The 21247-nt window shown below is 38.3% G+C and overlaps 2 protein-coding genes across 2 annotated transcripts; one reads left to right on the plus strand and one right to left on the minus strand.

Annotated features, from left to right (window-relative positions):
• Nucleotides 1-895: 895 nt before the first annotated feature.
• Nucleotides 896-3328, plus strand: LOC101298898 (BURP domain-containing protein 9-like). Its single transcript, XM_004300940.1, has 2 exons — nucleotides 896-972; nucleotides 1733-3328. Exons 1-2 carry the CDS (start codon nucleotides 928-930, stop codon nucleotides 3326-3328), a joined length of 1641 nt encoding a protein of 546 aa, XP_004300988.1. The 5' UTR covers nucleotides 896-927.
• Nucleotides 3329-5173: 1845 nt separating this feature from the next.
• Nucleotides 5174-20718, minus strand: LOC101301005 (phosphatidylinositol 4-kinase alpha-like). Its single transcript, XM_004299055.1, has 26 exons — nucleotides 19741-20718; nucleotides 19243-19584; nucleotides 18978-19143; nucleotides 18394-18554; nucleotides 18048-18206; nucleotides 17823-17950; nucleotides 17337-17643; nucleotides 16400-16568; nucleotides 16004-16221; nucleotides 15124-15282; nucleotides 14834-15016; nucleotides 14167-14700; nucleotides 13720-14079; nucleotides 12908-13122; nucleotides 12400-12586; nucleotides 12100-12236; nucleotides 11822-11975; nucleotides 10929-11195; nucleotides 9931-10008; nucleotides 9660-9707; nucleotides 8609-8781; nucleotides 8309-8504; nucleotides 7503-7643; nucleotides 6591-6799; nucleotides 5881-6042; nucleotides 5174-5784 (listed from the first exon to the last, which is right to left on the minus strand). Exons 1-26 carry the CDS (start codon nucleotides 20716-20718, stop codon nucleotides 5526-5528), a joined length of 6090 nt encoding a protein of 2029 aa, XP_004299103.1. The 3' UTR covers nucleotides 5174-5525.
• Between the last annotated feature and the right edge of the window lie 529 nt (nucleotides 20719-21247).

The following is a 21247-nucleotide window of genomic DNA, read 5'->3' on the forward strand; positions in this document are numbered from 1 at the left end:
ATTCTTGGTCTGGTGAATATTCTTGTAGCTTTTCGTTCGGCAAATATATAGTTTATTCAATTCATAGTTCAACATGCAGTCCGCTAACACGGTTTGCTAGTTTGGTTGATAAGGTTCGTTCAGTTGGTGCTGCCAGTAATTCTATGTCTGGGTGGAAAATCTCTGTAAAATCCATACAGGTTGCTGCAGGCGTGAGTGAAGAGTCCCAGATAGGGTTGCGCACTGTCGTCCCATTTAGCCGCAACCAACAAATCTACATCCTCAGCAACACCGTCGACGTGCCAATTCCGGCTTTGTGTGGATCGACAGTTAACACCAGCTACAGCCACTTACCATCTCCGACCTTTTGGATTGATATCCAAATCCCTACTAAGAGAGGACAGATAGTGAAGCCAACTAGGTTTAGGGTGACAATATTGATCGAACCAGACGCTGAGATTTCTTTCAAACTAAGAAAACAGTAACTTACACATGCATGCACATGCATGAACGGGAACTACGAAGAAACTAAGAACTTCATAGAATCTCTGGAGTTCAATAGGAGGTACACGCTTCAAAATGTCGCAAACCAGAGGGCAAAGAATAACATAACACAGTACCAAATTCTCTCCTATTTTCAGTTTTATTATATCTCCAATTGACAATGGCGCTACTGAAGTACTACTGATTATTATAGAATCAAAGAGAATCTCCTCTGAGAGACTCTCTAATCTAATCTGAATATCCAATGAATTACCATTTACCGGCGAAAAGTATTGCATAATTGTAGCCAAAGAAAAGTCTTGCATAGTTGCATTATCTTTCACCTTTCAGATAAGAACGAGTGTCCAATAAATTAATACCAATTGAACATCTTAGCTGCCTATAAAAAGCCCTTGAACTATGACGAAGAGCCACACAGAAAAAGCCTGAAGCAGAAAACAAAAGATGGGCTTTCGATTCATCAGTTTCTTCTACATTCTGTTCGTAGTGGTAATCATGCACTTATCTCTCTAATTTATCCTGCTGGCTACTTTTATATCGATCATAATAGCTTACACTACTACTGTTGATAAACAGCGATTAGTAGCAACTATGCACATTGCTTAACTCTGATCTGCCTTAAATTAATTGGGAAACAACTATTTAATCCACACTAAACATTCATTCATGTTCAAATGTTTGTAAATTTAAAAAAAAAAAATGTACAAATGTTTGTGAATATTCTTCATATTGTACCCGTTCGAAAGAAAATTAGGCTTCATTAATTGGGAGGCAACGCACTTCATTGGATTTGAATCATTTACTAGTTTTATTAAGTAATCTTTACTCTTTAAATCTTAAGTTTAACATACATGTAATATATATGGTAAATTTTTTCTTATTTCCTTTTTGTTTGGAGAAGATGTGACTTTTAGAGGTTACATCGATCCATATCATGGAGATGAGGTAGTAAAAAACTAAAAACGTACCACTTCCACACGTACATACATAGAATAATAAGCGCTTGCAGCAAATTGTTCTGCGAGATCAACTTCCTTAAAAAGAAATTCTTGGACATACTATAGTGATTGAATGGTGTATACGATCATGTAATGCACTAATTATTATAGACTTTGTTCGTTAATTACTTGACCCTATATATCTAGTACTATTTATATGTGTCTCAAGATATTTACAATAATATTTCATGTTGGTAAAAACCTGAACTTCGATTAAATTAACATTCCTATTTTTTGTCTTAAAAATTTAGTGTCGTGACGCCAATGGAGCAAGGAATGTATTCAAACAGGAGGGAAAAGAACAAAATGCTCCATACATAACTAGTTATGGAACCAAAGAAGGCACACAAGAAGTCGAAGCTCCTTACATAACTCAGTACGGTTCAAAAGAAGGCAATAAGGTGGATGAGGTCGAAGCTCCTTACGTAACTGGTTACATTTCTGCGCAAGGCAACCCCAAAGAAACAGAGACGCCATACATCGCACAAGGCAGGAAGGGCAGAAAGGAAGTAGAGGCTCCTTACATCACTGGTTACATTTCTGCAGAAGGTGCAAAGAGGTCAGAAACTGTAGAGATACCATACATAACGCAATATGGTGACAAAGAGGCTTCCTACATAACCCAGGATGGCACCAAAGAAGGCACACTGGAGTCGACAGATGTAGAAGCGCCTTACATAACGGGGTACATTTCTGCACAAGGCACAAAGAAAGTAGAAGCACCTTACCTAACTGGATACAATTCTGCGCAAGGCACAAAGGGCAAAAAAGAAGTAGAGGCACCTTACATAACCGGATACATTTCTGCACAAGACACAAAGGAAGTAGAAGCACCTTACCTAGCCGGATACAATTCCGCGCAAGGCACAAAGGGCAAAAGAGAAGTAGAGGCACCTTACATAACCGGATACATTTCTGCACAAGGCACAAAGAATGTAGAAGCACCTTACCTAGTCGGATACAATTCTGCGCAAGGCACAAAGAGCAAAAAAGAAGTAGAGGCACCTTACATTACCGGATACATTTCTGCACATGGCGCAAAGAACTGTGGACATCAGAAGCATGTACATCCACCTTCCCAAAATGGAGCAAAGGAGTCACCTATGGAACATCAACATCATGACCATGCACATTCATCATCTCCCATGGATCACACCGAGGCACTCAAGCAAGGCTTATTCACTTTCGAGGATTTCTACAAAGGGAATGCACTGCCACTCAACTTTCCCAAACAAGAGCATTCTCGTTTCTTGCCTAAAGAAACAGCCGATTCCATCCCATTCTCAACATCACAGCTCCCACACCTTCTCCAACTCTTCTCAACCCCACGCGACTCTCGTGAAGCAAAACACATGGCCTGGACACTCGACCAGTGCGAGCTCAAACCCATCAAGGGGGAGACCAAGTTCTGTGCTACTTCTCTAGAATCCATGACAGAATTTATTCAAAAAATCATTGGTTCAGGGATCAGCTTCAATATTCTCTCTACCACCCTCCCAGAAACCTCTACTTCCATCACACAAAAATACACCATCTTGGAAGAGCCCAAACAAGTCATAGCTTCAAAAATGGTCTTCTGCCACCCGGTGCCTTATCCTTACGCAGTTTTCTTCTGCCACCACTTTGAGAAGGACACCAAGTTCTTCAAGGTTTCACTGCGAGGAGAGAATGGAGATAAGATCGAAGCTGTAGCTGTTTGTCACATGGACACTTCTGATTGGGACCCTAACCATGGTTTGTTTCGCTTATTGGGAATCAAAGCCGGTGCTTCTTCGCCAGTGTGCCATTTCTTCCCTGCAAATCATCTAGTTTGGATTCCATCATCACCAACAACAACAATCTTCTAAGCAGGGCTAGGTGGTAATGGCGCGTCTCGATCACCAGTCCTAGTTGTGTGTGTCGTATCATCTACATGTCGAATAATGATTACTCACCATGCATGCATGTTCTGGTAATGTAATCATCAATTAGCATTCTGGTTTAGGATTCTCTGGTTTTTAAGGTTTTCAGTTATCAGTCGATGTTGCTTTCGGATTTGGTGTTTGTAAGAGATCGAGTGTTGTGTGTAAAACGACCTCAAGTACGTGGAGGTAGTGGTTTTCATGTACAAAGAAGTTGGAACTTGTAATAATTTCATTTCCCAAATTTCTTTCTTCTTCTTTTTTCCCTTCAAGTTCGTCTTCTAATGATTTCTATCTCGATTTAACATATGTACATCGATAACAATGATCACATGCATGGCTGACAAAAAGATAATTAAACGTAAGGAACAAATAATCACATGCATTGAAAGGGAACCAAAGCTTTCTCTATCATTAGCTGCTTCGATCGGTGAGGAAGCACATTAAGAAATTGAAATATTTACATAGACACACAGGCACAACTTTGATTAGGTTTAGACATTCCAATGGCCTCTCGATTCTTCCTTAATTTTCTATCTTCTCTAATTAGTGGTAAACTGGTAATGATGGATATTCATCACTTAGTTCCGTACATCCTTAGTTCCTTAGTTCCGTACACAGTTTTTTCATCTTCATCCCTTCAAGATTCTTCGAGTTAACCTATACGAGCAATTTAAACTGAAAATGAACATGTCGCACTGCGTACAGAACCTAAACTCTGTTAACTCCTTTATATTCAACTGCTAATTGTAACTGTTCTTTTAATTTCTGAAGTGTTGATCTCATCTGCCTAGTACTTCTCATCATTAAATTTGAATCAGGCTATAAATATTCATGTTAAACTTAATTGGTTTGATTCCAATATGAATGAAAAGTACAGCTTCATATGGACTATTAAATTATGCCTCCCCTTCATAATTTTAATTCCTATAACTTTAAAACATGTTAAGTTCAGTAGTCAGTAACTCAGTACTCCAATCCAGTACACCATGCTGCCATTTTCACTATTCCAAACCAGCATATATAGAGGTGAGAAATGTTGTTCAACAAAAACAAGGATAGATTTTCCAGATTAACTTATTGCAAACAGAAATTAATACATCAAATTATGTATGGAGAACTCTGAAGAATCCTAATAAAACTAAGAAGCCGTTGTATGAGAGCTATTACCTTTTATCTTTCAGTTTTCCTAGTTAAGGTGTAGATTTCAATTTATAGTGTGGATTTAACTTCCCAACAAAAAAAAATTATAAAAAATATAAAGACATATCAAAAAGTAAACAAAATGCGAGCAAGGAGGGTTGAACACAATATGACATCCCTACCATTGTGTTTAAAAAATATTGTAACTTAGTAATTTTTTATGGTCTCTCTTTTCTCTTTTCTCTTTTCTCTTTTCTCATATGATGATATAGTAATGTTTGAATTTGATATATCAGTTGGAGTATAAATTTAGCATTGTTCCACGTCACATGTATTTTTTATTTTTTTAACAAGTCAGTAGGAGATGCTTTTAGTTACAAGTTTACATTCCTTACTTTTCCATCTCATTCTCTCTTTGAGCTTTCGGTGGGAGCGTCTTTTTGAAAGAAAATATGGAAAGTCAATATTCCTAATGCAGCTAAGATGAACATATGGAGAATTTGTCATAACATTCTTCCATCTTTGGAGAGGCTTGCCTCGATACATGTTGAGTTAGAAGCCCCTTATGTGTGTCGGCAATAGAAACAATCATTCACTTGTGCAGAGATTGTCTCTTCACTAAAAAGTGTTTTTTATATTTTCTTTTTTGTGAGAAGTGAAATCCACTCTCTAGAAATCTACACCCCAACTGAAAGATAAAGGGTACAAGCTCTCATACAGCAGCTTCTTTGTTGGGATTTGCATTGATATTTACTTTGGTAACAATCGATGAGCATTGCATTAATAAATAATCACTACAAAAACTGTACTATTACAAACCTCACGAGGAATCCTATCCCTAGAATACAATTGATTCAATCTGATGCCGATTTAACAGTCTCGATGCTACAAAGTGGACATCCCTCGGGAAAAAAGATTGCAGCTATGAGACGCTAGTAATTACTATAAATTACAGGGAATCATGTACATTAGTTGTTTCTTGAAAAAAGTTATTTTTTTTTTACTTCTCAATACCCTGTTGCAGATACTGTATCAAGTCATAGCCAGCAGTAGTCCATTTGTTGTAGGCATCTGTGCACACACGGATCATAAAATTGGCCGCTTCACGCTCACTCATCTCGGGATGAAATCTCTTGCGAAGATTTCCAATAGGGTCTCCCCTGCTGAAGCAAGGCAGTCCGCTGTCTAGCATTAATGCCACCGTGTTAATGATCCCATCCATGTGGCGACGGGCAGCAAGGTACCCCTTCACGCACAAGCTGTTGACATTCAGACCAAAAGAAAATTGCCGTAAGTGCAAATATCATCCAGAAACAGATGGGAGGGGAAAAGCAAAGTAAATTTCGAAGCTCTACCTCACAAACTGGTTCCAGGTATCACTCTTCATAACCCCAGAAGGATCCAGCAATTGTGTCATCTCATGGCTAAGCTTAAAGTGTGCACTTTCGAAACGCATATTTCCACCTGGAGAGGTTTCCAGGATGAAACCAAAATCAATATGAACAAGCCTTCCCACACTGCAATATCAGGCATGTCAGCATTAGTGTTGCACTATCCTTGTTCCAAGAATTTTGTTATAAATACACTTTCTTGCTAATCAGAATAGAGTATGCACAATAGTGGATAAGTAATCCACAGGAACAGAAACTTAAAGGAAACGAAAAGCTCCAAACACAAAACAAAGCTAAGAAAACAAGTAAACAACTATAACGAGTAAAACTTGAAACGTAGATGTACTACCATGCTGCAGCCTACCAGCCATAAGATTTGCCAAGAGAGAAATCCCTGAATAAGAAAGTGACCGAAGCCTAAATTGATGTCCAAAACTTAAGCCTGTTCCATATATCTTCCCTTATGGTTTGTCATGTAGTCAGAAGCAACTAAAGCTTATACATTTCAGTAGGGCTAGCAATGCATAACAAGAGGACTGAGCATAATATTTTTGGTTTGGCATGGTAGGTCATCATATATATCTGGATCTATTTTTGGGAAAATTCTCATAGTTATTTAAAATACTGACCAAAGAAGAATTGAGGGGGAGGGGAGAGAGAGAGAGAGATCATACTTGTCAAACAAAAGATTGCCATTGTGCCTATCCTTTGGTTGAAGTAAAAGGCTGGCAACTGCATAACCAGCACTGCTGATGATGAAATTTTCACGCGCCGCTTCGAAGCTGGGAGACCCAACAGTTCCATAGTCCTGTTGGAAAATCTCATACAAACCACCATCAGTAGTTTCACCCATCTGACTTCTACTCCGTGTATTTGGTACAACCTGCAAAACAAAAGATATACTGAGAGATAAGAAAACCAATAAGCAGTGGCCAATTATTTAGCTCAAAGATTAGAAGATAAGAGGCTAAGGCTAAAACATGTCACTCATCAAGGCTTGATAAATCCATTGGAAATGCATTTACGACAGTGTGTGGATGAAAGTAAGAGTGGTATTTGTTTCTTTTCTTTTCTTTTTTCTGTTTCCTGAAACACAAAAAGAAAAGGAAAAGGAAACCACTACTTCACTCCTGATTTTTTCGTGACCAAAAAAAAAAAGGTTTTGATTAGCTAGAAGGTAATAGTATAAAACAATGTATATTCCTCTATTATTTGTTCATAGTCAGGTAAGTTCTGTTGGCCAATAGCTAACTCAAACTTGGACATAACCAGGGCACATGCTAAACCTATCTACTTTGCAGACAAATTTCAATGTAAAACTGAAGCACTTATCTCGAACTGCTTTCTCCAACTACTTGAGTCTTAGACATTGCTACCATTAGATGATAGAAGTCGAACATAGCCTCAAGATTGCCTACTCTAGTATCCCAAGTATGGTACGTGGAAGAAAGCTAATGTTAAACTCAAAAGACCTCCTAGTTTGTGGAGTTCAATGAAAAAAAGCTCAGTATAAGAACCATCAAAGCACCATATAAGCAAAGGAAGCACACATGTTCAATTCTGAGTGAATTTAAAGAGATCCAAACCTCAAGTATTCCTCTTTCTGGGCCAGTTGGGAGTACACCATATGGAAACAAATAAAGATGAATTCCAACGGCTTCAAATATGTCTCTAAGAAGTGAAATCACTTGAAGAGCAAGAACATCTTGGCGGCAATCATCTCCAACCTTAAAGAAAGAGTTTGGTTAATTCGTGAACCAAAATAATAATAATAATAATAATAAATAAAAATGCTTTACTGTATCATTGATTTTGTAGCGAAGTATTGCTCCAACTGTTTACCTATCGTGTTGCCTCCTAATTTATTAGAAGAGGGATATCTCATTTTTAGTTACCTAGATCTAGGACAGGATCTAGAGATTTAGCAAGGATAATAGCAAAAGAGGACTGATATGTGGTCAATGGCCATTAACGTCGATTACTTTTTTTCAATGAATAGCTAACAAGATAAAAGTTAGCTAGGATAGGGAACGTAGTTGGAGCGGTATTAGCTAAAGTAGTTACGTGAGTATGTTAGCGAGAATCTAGCTAGCTTCTGGCTTAAAATTCTTGAGGTTCTAATGTGCATCACAATAGAAAATCGGAATAAATCGCAATTTGTAATAAATAAAGAAACAGACAGGAAAAAAATGTTTGCATAATTTTTATTCTTTGTACTTTATGAAATAAGCTAATTTGGACATGCAAAATAGCTCCCAAATGAGAAGCAAAGATATTGTGAGAAGGTTTAAAAAAATAAGGGAAGTAGAATGAGTTTTCAATAGGTGCTTGCAACCAATATCTGATTAATGAGGCCATAATATTGAAAGTCAAGTGGATAAGCTTAGCATACCTTAAAGATACAAGCTTGTGGCTTTACATCATTGTGGTCCCCACCCCGATCAATAACATTAAATGTTATCATTATAGGAACTTTTGCTGCGGATTGCAGTGGTATTCCACTGTCTACCTGAATACCCCTGACAAGCTTGTTAGGAGCAGTTGGTAAATAGAGATCCTCTCCCATCACTTCAATTTTCTCTAACTCTCTGTTAAAACACATAGCAAGTTAAGTTCAACTTCAAAGTTGTGCTTAATGTATATATTATTCACAATCTTTTTTTACGGGAAACTTGAAATATATTAAGAGTACCTCCGAATGCCAGCTCGACGTTCATCCTTCGGCAGTGGGAAAAGTACACCAGAAATTGATGTAACCTTGTCAAAGAAATCAAATTCTCTCTGAAAAACGTCTAGTGCCTTGGGACTAAAACCATCAACAATACGCTGTCTAACTTGTAGCAGCAATGCTTGAAATGCAGCATTCTGAAATGACAACATCAACATATACAAGTTAAAGAATGTACTTATGTAATCTAATCCACTAGTCTATACAAAAGTTTGTGATAAAGATACATGCAAACATATCTTAGCTTCTACCATTCTATTCGAGATCCCAAATGGAAAACACCCATTTTGTTGGTTGTGTGATAGAAAGTTATTAATGACCACTGATTTTTTGCTCTGAGAATATCTCATGCCACAACTAAGTAGATCTAACCTCAGAACAGAATAAATGCATCTAAGCTCATGATGTCTATCTTTACAAAAGCAGGAATATAACACAAATATCTCAACCGTATACAAGTGTCTGGCTCCTTGACTAAAATGCAAGTGCTATGATCCTTGGTGAGAACATGCCCTATGTATCATCACAACTATCACATGATAACTGCATCCCATGAGTTCCCATTTGTTAGATCGGATGGACTGAAGTTCCTAAAATTTTTTATGCCACATGTTTCCAATTCCTACAACATGGTGGAGCATCAATTCCTAATAACTAATCCATCTATTTCCATTTGAATCATTAATACACCCTGGACCGAATAAATTTACATATCCAATCCGATCCAAGACAAGAAAGGAGGCCTAACTCTCTAAATTATACTCTTTTAGGAAACAAAAGTGTCTAATTATGAACATGTACATATTCTTTCTATAAAGATGCGATGCTGAAACTGTCTTTAGTAAAATGTGATTCAATAATTATGGTTGGACATATGTGAATAATAGATTTAATAGGTAATAACTTTATATATGGCGTCAGCATTGACACCATGAGAACAAGTTCGCACTAGGGCTAAGCTATTTTGTCCCAATCAACTTCACAGAAAGTAGTCATTCCCAGATTTTAGGCATACCTTCGCAGACACGGCCTCTTGTCCTGATTCTGGAACATCCGTCTCACCCTATCATTAATGAAATGAACACACTAGTAATAAGGATCGAAACCACAACTTAATTATAGACTGATAGCACATAAGAAATACTTGCAACCAAATTCAAAGAAGTATCTGCATGTGTTCATTCTGTGTCTCTGTGTCTGCGTATGCATGTGCGTGTACTGTAAAGCTAGCCGTGTGCATGTGTAGTGTAAAGCTAGGTTTATTGGTTCCAAATATTGGGATTCACCTGTAAGTGCCAGATTAAAATATGAGCAAATATATCACTTCTTTGGGTGGCTCTAAGTAGATATCCTTCCACTAATTTCTGCAAAAAGAACAAGTAGAAATCAGAAACATAAAGAATATATAAACAGTAACACAAATGGAGTTCGCAAAATGATATCGAATGGAGTTTGTAACAGCAGAAAGTGTGATCAAATTAAGCACCCTCAACCTAGTGCTCGAACACCCATGTTCGATCCATCTGGTTTACGAAAGAACAGATTACATTGTATACTAACTGATTCTGATTGTGAGTACACAAAAAGCATTGTAACTATATGAACACAAAAAAAAGGGAATTGAAATTTGCACTCCCCATTTTACAATCCACACTCCTTTCCTCTTTTAGTAACTTAAAGTTTGTCTTTAGTAACATGTGTTGTCTTTTTATGAAAACTTTAACTAAAAATGGAAAGTGGGAGTGTGGATTGTGGATTGTAAAATGGTGAGTGCAAATTTCACTCCCCAAAAAAAAAAAAAAAAATTAATGTAACAGATTTGAGTTCAATTTCTACTTATAAACGTTCAAAATAAAATAACTGTAAACAAACAAGTTTTCTATGCACTATTCAACATGTACGTATGCCCTTCATGAATGGTGAATACAAACAATGTGGTGGACAGATTATATGGTGAACACTAAAAGCTAAATATATAATTATCATTGACCTAAACTTCAATGTACCTAAAAGGACTGTGATATGATTCAAAATAGATCCACACTTCATAGTTTAAATAGGAGCCGAAATATGAAATTGAAATACACAGATTCTTAGAAAGTGGGTTAATACAAATGAGATACAAGGATTCTAATTTTTTTAATACAAAAAAATAATAATAATAATAATAATCACTGTAACTTATCCAATTCACTTCTAATCACATACCTAATACAACAGATAATGAATATGAGCAGAATCAAAAAAGAAAATCACGATTGACAGCTTTTATTAAGTAACTCACCTCTTCATCATACCGCAGAGCCTGCACTAACTGTGGCATGAAGAACGTCACTCGTTCAGGAGGATAAGACTCCAGTACTCTAAGAACATATGCCATGACTCGAGGATGTCCCTTATATGCTGGAGTAAGAAACTCAAGAGCTTGTGTGATTGAACAGGCAGCCCAGTGTGGCAACTGTTGTAGAAGTGCCGAATTTTCATCCACGGCCTTCGGGGTAACAAAATATGGCAATGCTTCAGGAATGGAGCGGATGTCCAATATATGTGACTGCAAAAAGAAATATATGAATCTGTCAGATCCAACAAGTAAATTACATGAAGGCCGGAATGAACAGAGAAACAAAGAACATTTGCATTTCTCAATTAGACATTTGCATTTAGATTATATACGAAGAGAAAAGATGAGAATGGATGCAAAAACATATCTCAATAAGGAGTAAGAAAATAAATTTTCATAATTTGATATGGTCAATTTACGTTGATTTTGTTGAACCATTAAACTCAAAATACAGAGATTTACTTGGCTAAAATATGTTTGGATTCTAATGACTTGTTTCAACTTTCTTAAATAACGAACCGAAACTCTTATCTTTTCCAGTTTCATGTACAAAATGAGACTTACGAGAAGCCTAGACATTCTTTGAAGTGGCTGTTCCCCAGAACATAGAACATTATGATACCATGCTAGAGAAAGAGGACTTCCAAAATCCAAGATCTAATAATTGTTTTTGAAAGACTAACAATACCCGGTGTAATATTCTGTGCTCAATTTAAATACATAATCTCTAACATTCTCTGATATTGTAAATGTTTTTGAATCGCCGAAGCACATGCTCATTTGTATAACTCAAAAGTCCAAGTATTTTCTACTCTCTTGATTAAGGAAAGACATACCTGAACCAGCTGTGTTACTTCAGCCTTCAAGAATGTGTTTGTAGGGAACCTCTTTGCCAAAGATAAAGCAATTCGAGGATCTACAGAAAAGGCAGTCCTAGCATATTCAATCCACTTCTCCGAACTAATTTTTTGCTTAGAAGTTGAAGTCTCCCTGAAAGCAAATGTCAATTCAAATGCAAGAAATTATCAATCAAAATTTCACATTGGAACCATGGACGTTGGGGAAAGTGTCTTCATTTAAACACTGACGAATAGATATATAAATAGAAGATTACTTTGTATTCATGGGTTGCGCCCAAACTTCAAGCCTGTCAGCCTCATACTGGCATAGCATCATGAGTAGCTGTTTTCGTTTTTCTCTTCCTGCAGCATAGTTCTCCATCTGACCCCAGACAGGGTGATATTGATCATTCTGCAAGAATTATTACTTGATATTTTAAAAATAGACTGTAGAAAAGCCTCAAGAGTCAATAAATTGAAATATACAACAAGAATGCAACATTCTTTTAAAGTACAGAAATCATTTATAGAAACTATATGGCTGTGTACTACAACAACATTAATCATACACGTACCGCATCAACCAAACTGTTCCCAATTTCATGCCTACTTCCTTTTAAATCGGATTGGACAGCTGCATCTGCCCGCTCATTTGACAGGTAGTGAACATATGCAGAGACTGATTGAGCTTCACTCTGAGTAAAATTCATATAGCTTGTGTCATACCATTCAGGCTCAAAAGCAAACCATCCCAAAGAGGCCCTGTAACATGCAACACAATAAACTTTCAACCAAACTTCAGAATGTAAATCAGTCAACATAAGTGCATAAAAATCCACGTACTTCATCAAAAGACTGTACCCAAATCAGAAATGTATAAACAGGATAACAGTAAATATTGAGTTAAGCATTCGCAAGTTGATCTTTCAATTAAGAAATAAGAATCAGCTCCTAATTACTCAATAATGCAGTTAGGTCCAAACCGAAAAGTAAAGAATGAATGCAAATATGATGAATAGAGCAGGAGCGAGTAAATTGAAAAATGCTTAGTAAAATTGACAGTAAAAACCTAATTTCAGTCACCTATAAATCCGGTCTTCCAGCAACTGAAGACCTGTCTTAAAGTTCTGCAAATTGCGCTGCGATTGACATGAGCAGAACTTGAGCCCAAGAAGCATGACAGTGAAAAAAGTACCAGTAGCTGCAGGATGGTGTGAGAAATTCCAGGGAAGCTTTGTCGTCCCTTGTAACATTCGACCAAGGAGCAAGAGTTGCTCAATACTATTGTGTCGAACTACCTAGTACAGCCAATCATAATAAGAGATATAAATATCAAAGTACGCACACATGTACCAGGTGAAAAGTCACAAGTCCCAGCATAAAAGTAATGAGGAACCATCTTTTAAACATTAATTGATTTTCACTGGCAGAGCGATCATACTTCGTAACAATGCCACGCCATTAATTTTGATTCTCATACTCAACTTTTCTAACAAAGTACCCAGTAAAACTTGCAGAAGTGAATAGTACTACAAAATACTTGCTACGTTTTTTCTAAAAGAAATATAAATTTTATTTGACACAAAAGGTCCTCATACGGGCCGAAAATAACACTCAATACAAACAGAAGCACCAGAACTTCCAAAAAAAAAATAAAAATTATCAAGACGCTGCAGCTTTTCGATCTAGCAATCAGGTTGACAGGGAGTGCTTTCTGAACTCTTTTACAATAGTTGGACATTATGACTCCAGTAAGGATAGAAGCACTTTCTACGGTAAGGTTTAACCTTACTAAAGAAGGATATTTAAATATATAATTATACATATATACATATAACATATAGCAAGAGAGCAAGAGAGAAACTGAGACAGAGGGATGTGATGTGATTCCTAACCTCAAATCGGTCAATGAAAAAGCCAAGCCATAATCTATGAGCCATTATTTGCTCAACAGGATTGACTTCAGGCGGAGCTTCTGGCTCACCAGGAGAAAGTTGAGGCCTTAACTTTGCAGCAGGCCCAGAATATTTTACATCCGAAGCAAAGATACCACGTTTTGTATCAATTGTCCATAACCATGCATCAACAAGCTCTGCAAGGACTAGAGAGCCCAGTTCAGGAGCAGAAGAAACCAACCAAGTCCAAATGAATATGCCAGTTTCCATTGCATCTGATGTAGAAATATAAGCAGGACACCAACAGAGAAGACGGAGAAGTTGTGAGAAGCCCTCCACGTTTGATTTTGATTTGGAGCCCTGAAATGAAAGAACTAGTAAATCAGAACGACACAAAGCCTTAAAAATTGAGGAAGCAGGAATTAAGAAAAAAGCAGCACAAATTACCAGATTTGACAAAAGTAATGCAGTTGCCTGAGAACAAGTCTCACGAAATTGAGACTTATCCACTTCCCAACCTTTTTCTGCATCATTAACAAACTTTTGTAGTAAACGCACAAACTTTGTGAGCAACATCCCATTAAATTGCTCATCCTCAGCTTCTGTCTGCTGAGGAAATGCTCCTGAGATCAACCTTTGAATCCCAACACCAAGCCCAAATCCAGTTGGTGCGGTGCCGGATTGAAATCCACCCATGCTGTTATACAACCTTCTCATTCCAGCAATTTCTCCAGCATGGTTGCATTTCATTGTTGCACTGACAATACCAGTACTGAGCACTTCCAAATTGAAGGCCTCTGTTAATTTTAAGTTGCCTCCTGAAGCTGCAGCTGCGGCAGCCATAACTGCAGGAATATTCGCTGTTTGTATGCCATTCCAGCAATCAGTTTTACCTGTGCCAATCCGTATCTCAGACAAAAGAGAAACCACATCAGGTGTATGCTGTGCTCTTTGCCACGTGTTTGCTTTACAAAGCTTTTCCTGCAGTGTATAAAAAAAAGGATAATTTTCTGAGCAAGAATTAAATGATAGTTTTTGGCCAATGTTAACGCATACAACATAAAAATATTGCAGATTTGAAGGTAGCTTCATGATAGACAGTCTAGAGATGAACCTGTAGAAGACCCTGGCTAGAGCATGGAGCATATGAAAGTGATTTAATGATCCACTCTCGAACAATCTTTTGGTATAAAGAACGCACAGTCACCACCCAAGCAGGATCATTGACAACAATAGCAGGTGTATCATTATGAATTGAGAATAGTAGGGAATCAACACACGATGAGTTCCACAAGACCTGCATTGGTAGAGTTACATTTGTTTTGAGATCTACTAGCCAAAGTTCAATGAAAAAAGCACCAGTAATAATTAGAGAAGTGCATATAATTTTACCAACAATCTTACTTGTGGAAACTTATCTCTAAGCTGAGTCAGCAAGTTCACAGAAACCTCCCGGATGTGTTCCTCTCTCTGCGACATACTTTTGATAAGAAAGCAAGCATGGGCAAAAAGAGTTGACTCCCTCACCTCAGCTTCATTTCCTGTTTCAGATATTCGATCTTCCTGAACCCAAATCAAAGAAGTTGTGATATTGACATGCCATACAGATACATATGCACACATGGGCAGACAGAAGCAAAACCAACATTGCACTAGAACAAAAAGGCTCAAGTGCCCTTCTACTCATTTACTTACTTACAGCATCATTCAGACCCTATTTAGATATATATATATATATATATATATATATTGAAACAAGACCATAGATGCAATATGATGCCCCTTGTGGGAATTGAATATCGCAGTCCACATTTCAACACAATCTAACACTTGCAGTCCACTTTTTAGTTGTTAAAAGTGGAGTGTGAGGGTGAAAATATTGTGCCAAAATCAATCCCCTCTATTATCTACCATAGAATATCACCAAATTACAAGGGCTCACTTTGGATTGCTTCTAGAACTGGCAAAAGTGCTTTCAGACAACCAAAAGCTCTTTGGGTAGTGTTTGGCAAAACAAGCTAGAAGACCATAGTATAGGAGCACTATTTGGTGGTTCTTGAAGATGCGCTTGTCATGTGCATCCTCAAAGAAGCACTTCAAGTTTATCCACATATTATAATTAAAACTAGTAGTACTTTTATGTGCTTGTAAGTTCTAACAAAGCCCCTTCCGGTGGATGTGCTATGTAACAGAAGCAATCCCAGATGAACATGAGTCTCTACATGAAAAGACAAATAAAATAAAAGGTACAATCTCAAATTCTTAAATGAGATAGAAGGCATACCAGCCATATAACTGCTGTTTCAAAAGCCCTATGGACAGTTGCCATCAAACATTGGAAGACAGCAGGCATAAGATTTGGAGTTTTCAGGTATTCAAATACACAGCTGAATGCACTTCTAGAAGCAGTGAAGCTAGAGTTGCCATTAAGGATGCCGCCGTTGCTGCTGAAACGTATAATCTCCAGGAATGCCACCGCAAGAAGATAGGTAGCCTTCACTCCTGCAAGCCATTACCAAGATTAGCTTTCAAATTTTGGAAAGATTGACATCAAGCAAAGCACAAAGAGCCTATTCTTTCTCATATCGAAGCGCAGGGGATATTCCAGAAAATAAAATAAGACAGATAACGTGCATTCAATACACCACGAAGCACCAAGTAAAACAACTGAATTTAGAACCTGATATAGTGGTCATTGCCGCAACATCAACTCGGCCTCCTAGAGCGGTAGAAAGGGCAGCTCGTTGAGCTAAAGCAGCTTTCTCATTGCCATTCCCTCGACGACTGCCAGGGTTGTGAAGAGCATTCAGTTCCAACTCATCTTCAAGCCACTTCACAGAGCTAACAACCTGGGGAAGATATTGTCAGGTAAAACATTCTCATACAGAAGCTGAATTCAATAACATCCAGTCAACTAGTAAACATGGAATCTGCAGGTAATCATCAGCGTGTGGAAAGAGTTTCAGAATGCTACAAGCCTACAACTGCCTTGGCATCATAAGGTATTAATTTATTTACCTACAAAAAGATTCCTTCTTATGATAGGGTTTTAGCCTGTCAGACTTCTCTTCAACTTATTGAAATGTTTAAAAGACTTTATATACTAATCATGTTCTAGTTCTTTTCTTTATTTTTTTTCTTTGCAGACTATTCTCACTTTGTCCTACACTAAGGATTCTCAAACCAAGGAGTACCAAGTAAAACAACATGAAGATGAGGCACCAACCCTATCACAAAACAAATACATAAAATTATATTATAATCACTCAATATCATTACACGCTGGCACCTTAAATTGACGAGAATTGGTATGAAACTATGAACTAAACTGACATTCAGACCAAATGGTCGTCAAAAACAAAACAATGTTTTCAAGCAAAAATATCTAATATACAGAAGTCAAAACCACATTAAAACTCCCAGAAAAATGATTTCCGTGTGACATTACAACAGCCCAAAACATATCCAATCCTAGAATGCATAAAATAAGCATATCTCCAGGACTCGATTTCTATTCATAACATGGTCAGCAAAAGATGTAACATGCAAAATGCAGATAGCATACCTCATAGATAGTTCTAATTACTACTTGACATAAAAAAAAATTGACAACTTACAAGTGGAGGAGTTCCTTGTGCAATTCTCTGAACAGCATTAGACCATTGTGCATTCCACATATAAGGTCCACCCACAGCTTGAAGAGGAATTGTACCCATGCTTCCCACACTGTTCAGTGTAGTTGATACTTGTTTCAGAGGTTGTTGAACCTTCTGTATAGGAGGCGCCAAGCCAAAAAGAGCAACATAGAACCACAAGTTGCGAAATAACTTCAAAAGTGAAGGCTCCACATCTACTGTAGGATCAAAATCGGAGCATATTTCAGCTACAGCAGGAAGTAGTGGACCCAGAAAATCTGCTCCACTCCTGCAATAGTTAGATATCAGATGAAACTTTGAATCAAAATATGCAAAGATACAAGGAAACATGTTGCACAAAGTATCAGAAAACAAAATTCTCCAAAGTGCAAAGTAATGGTTCAAATGAGAAGAATTTGAGAGATATTATCGCATACAATCAAAATATACTATTTAAATGAGTTCTACCTTCCACTTTTGGATTCAGCTGCTAGGCCTACATCTGAGCATAAAGATAGCAAACGATGGCGATAGTCTGAACGCAATTTAGTACTTGTAAGACCACTTGCAATCAGAAGGAATCCTGCAGGAAGAGTCTAGAATGTGATTGAACCAGTGAGAATCCATTTCAAAAAAGTAAGTCCACAAATTAACACTATCATGAGTAGTTCATAGTCTAGACAGTATACAGACCTCAACACGTTCTGTGGTCGCTTCTTGTGGCACAGTTTTGTTATCAGCAGATCCTAAACTTGAAAGCTTATTCAAGTAACTCCTTGTCATTAGAACAACAGTCTCACGATAGGATTTCTCAAAACCTAAACTCGCCATGCGTGATACAGCATCAAGGAGCTGCAATAGAGTATACATAACTGATAAACTTCTTCCCAGCATAATAACAGTAATGATTCACAAAACCATCTATGTAACTGCTAACTTAATAATCACAGTTATTGATCAAATTTGCTAGATAAAGATGAGACAATAGAAACAGAAACCAACCTTAGACTTAAATGCTCTTTGTACAAATATAACTTACCCGGAGTCGCAATAAACTAGGAGTTGTTGCATCGCCCTCTTCTAAGCTTTCAATAAATAGAGGTAATATCATGTCTACAACTTCAGACTTGTTGACAGAAACATTTAGATCAGCTAGCAGACATACAACATTAAGCTGCACAACAGGGACCGCCTCTTTGTCTTTATCACCCTGAAGTTGGTAGAACAACAAAAGAATGCAGTCAGCATAGGTCAAGTTAGATGCATGGGTAAAGTTGACAGTATTTATAACTCATGTACATCAGCATTTGGCATACTCAGAAAATGCAGTGTACCATGGTCTAACATGGAAAATCACACTTTGCAATAAGTGAAACACTGAAACCCTTCCTCACAGAAAGGGTACAAAAAGGGATCACCGCCAAATCAAATAAAAAACCAGAAAATGAAATTGCAAAAAAAATCCTGAAAGCATCATCTCGAATGCATCCACATGTCCATGTATGATTGCATCCATATGTGCATGTACATTAGCATCTCTTTGTGCATTGTGTTTACTGTTTAGGTATGCATGTATGCATCCACATGTGCATCGTGTGAAAATCGTAAAGGCAATCATAGAACCAACCTGTTCTTCATAATCATTTCGTTCACGAATGCTTGTAGCTAGGCCCATTATGAATGTATCGACTGGAGCTCGCTCCTTGGTCCAACATGACTCAATTATCACACAACTTGTCTTCAATACACTATCAAACATCGCTCCTTGGCTGCTCGCCCAAGTATCAGCCTATTATTAATCAAATTGGGGAAATGTAAAGTAACATTCACTTTTCACCACAAAGGTTTTGATCAAAATTAAGAATTTAAATATATCAAAAACATGTACCTGGGTGCATACAGCTAACACAACAGGTTTGAGGCGGATGAGCAAAATGCGCAGGGCCTGGCCTCCCCGTTTGACAGCAATTTGTGCAAGCCCAGACAGCAAACAACCAAAGAGCTCTTCACAAATTCGCATCTTCCGCCACACAGATTGTAAACATGCTTCAGCAGCTTCCATCAACAGCGCAACAGTCTCATGTGCCAATTTCTTGGCTGATTTCCCGTCAGTATCATAGCAAGCAAGGCAATTAAGAGTCAACTTAACAGCAGCTCTATAAACTGACAGCTTGGTATTGATTCTGGCTTTTAAGAGAGCCCCATGTTCAGTCCAATCTCGCTTCCTAATCTGCCCAAATGCAACCAAACATTCCAACAAAATTCTTTCTTAAATATCTTCCCCGCAAATAAGCACATTCTCTAGGTTTTCACATAGACAAGACTAATAAAGCAGTAGCTATAATTTGCAACAATATAATGAAAATGAGAACATTGAAAACCTTACCCTTAGGAACACGTACATAGACTGCAGTTGCCTCTTTGAAATTGATCTAACCTCCTCCAAAAGGCCAGTATCAATGCGAGCCTTTTCCAAAATATGAGCAATCAATTTGAAAGCAACCTCTTGCTTCTCCAAACTTTCCACAGACTCTTCCTCAAATTGAGCAACTTGCTGCCTAAGCATCGCCGCCCCACCGCCTCCATCATTCAAACCAAAAGTCACTCCCAACTGATCAACCCCACTCTTCCACATTATACTGCTTCCATTCATCACCATTGACCCCCTAGAAGACGCACTGCCCGATGAACCAGACACATTACTGACCTCATTACTCTCATTGGGCTGGTGATGGTTGCCATTATTCAATGGCGAGCTCTGCGTCGACGAGGTCTCCGAGTTCGCCACATTCCGACCTCTCGGCGTCACCGGCGACTGAGCTACATTGCCGGAAACCACCGCAAACTGGTCAATTAACATATTGATCAGCTTCTCCGCATCATGAGGCAAAATTGGAGGGAAACTCTGCGACAGAGCCATAAGAAAAGCCCTAGAAATCGCTAAATCCTCGCCGCCGTTGCTAATCGCCGCAACCACAACCTCTCCAGAGAACCCGGCGACCTCCGCAGCGAAATCCGGCGACAATTCCGCGGCTTTCGACACATACCCCATGAAATCAACGAAGAACGCGGTGATCAAGTCGGTGCCGAACGACTGAGGCCAAAACGAGCGGTCGAAGGAAGAAGGAACGGAGCGGAGAAACTCGATGACGGCGGATTTGGGGCGGAGATCGGAGGAATCGGAGCATTTGGAGAGAAACCGAGCGACGGCGAGAACGGCATTGAGCTGAGACCGGGTCACCCGAGGCGATCCACCTAGGAGAGAATCCGGCGGCGGACACCGGCCGCATATCCACGAAAGCTTCTCGGAGAATTGAGCCGGGTGCTCCGCGATTAGGTCGCAGAGCTCCATCAGAGACTCCATTGCTGATTCGAATCCAACAAAAACCAAAAGAATTTTTAAATATTAATCAGAGGAATTTCAGCATAAACATTGCCGAAGGCGTCCTCAGCATTGCCGCCGCGGATTGGAGAATTCCATGTCCGAACAAATTAGGGTTTGCCCGAGAGGAAATACAGATTCAATTCTTGTGGGAAGAGGTCTCGCGCTTTTTATCCTCTCTAGTTTCCTCGCTTCCTGTGTTTTTGGCTTTCCTGATTCTTCTGAGAGTATTTTTTTTTTTTTTGTTAAGAATATTTTTTTGGTTTATTATATTTCGGTCCTCGCGCCTCTCGGATCCTAGTCTTTGTCTGCGTCTCACTCTCTCCTCTCTTCCGTCGAACGCAGCACACCTGCGGCACGAGCGAGTCGATTCGGTGAGTTAAACCATAGCACGTGACTTTGACTCTTTTACAAGTTAACACGTGACCCTTTTGTGTTTACGATTCTTAATCAATCGCTCGAATAAATACATGATATCCGACGTTTCACACGTTTGACATTTTCGTATCTC

Source organism: Fragaria vesca, linkage group LG5 (genome assembly GCF_000184155.1).
Source record: "Fragaria vesca subsp. vesca linkage group LG5, FraVesHawaii_1.0, whole genome shotgun sequence".
NCBI classification, from domain to species: Eukaryota; Viridiplantae; Streptophyta; class Magnoliopsida; order Rosales; family Rosaceae; genus Fragaria; species Fragaria vesca.

Bases quoted from the DNA above. Each gene is read 5' to 3' on its own strand.
- LOC101301005 (XM_004299055.1), bottom strand. From the start codon at position 20,718: ATGGAGTCTCTGATGGAGCTCTGCGACCTAATCGCGGAGCACCCGGCT. The intron at 9,708-9,930 runs GTGAATCCCAAT...CATTAATGATAG, and splicing joins TTTTAATCTGGCACTTACAG to GGTGAGACGGATGTTCCAGA. The intron at 5,785-5,880 runs GTAGAGCTTCGA...GAATGTCAACAG, and splicing joins ACCTGGAACCAGTTTGTGAG to CTTGTGCGTGAAGGGGTACC.
- LOC101298898 (XM_004300940.1), top strand. From the start codon at position 928: ATGGGCTTTCGATTCATCAGTTTCTTCTACATTCTGTTCGTAGTG. The intron at 973-1,732 runs GTAATCATGCAC...TTAAAAATTTAG, and splicing joins TCTACATTCTGTTCGTAGTG to TGTCGTGACGCCAATGGAGC.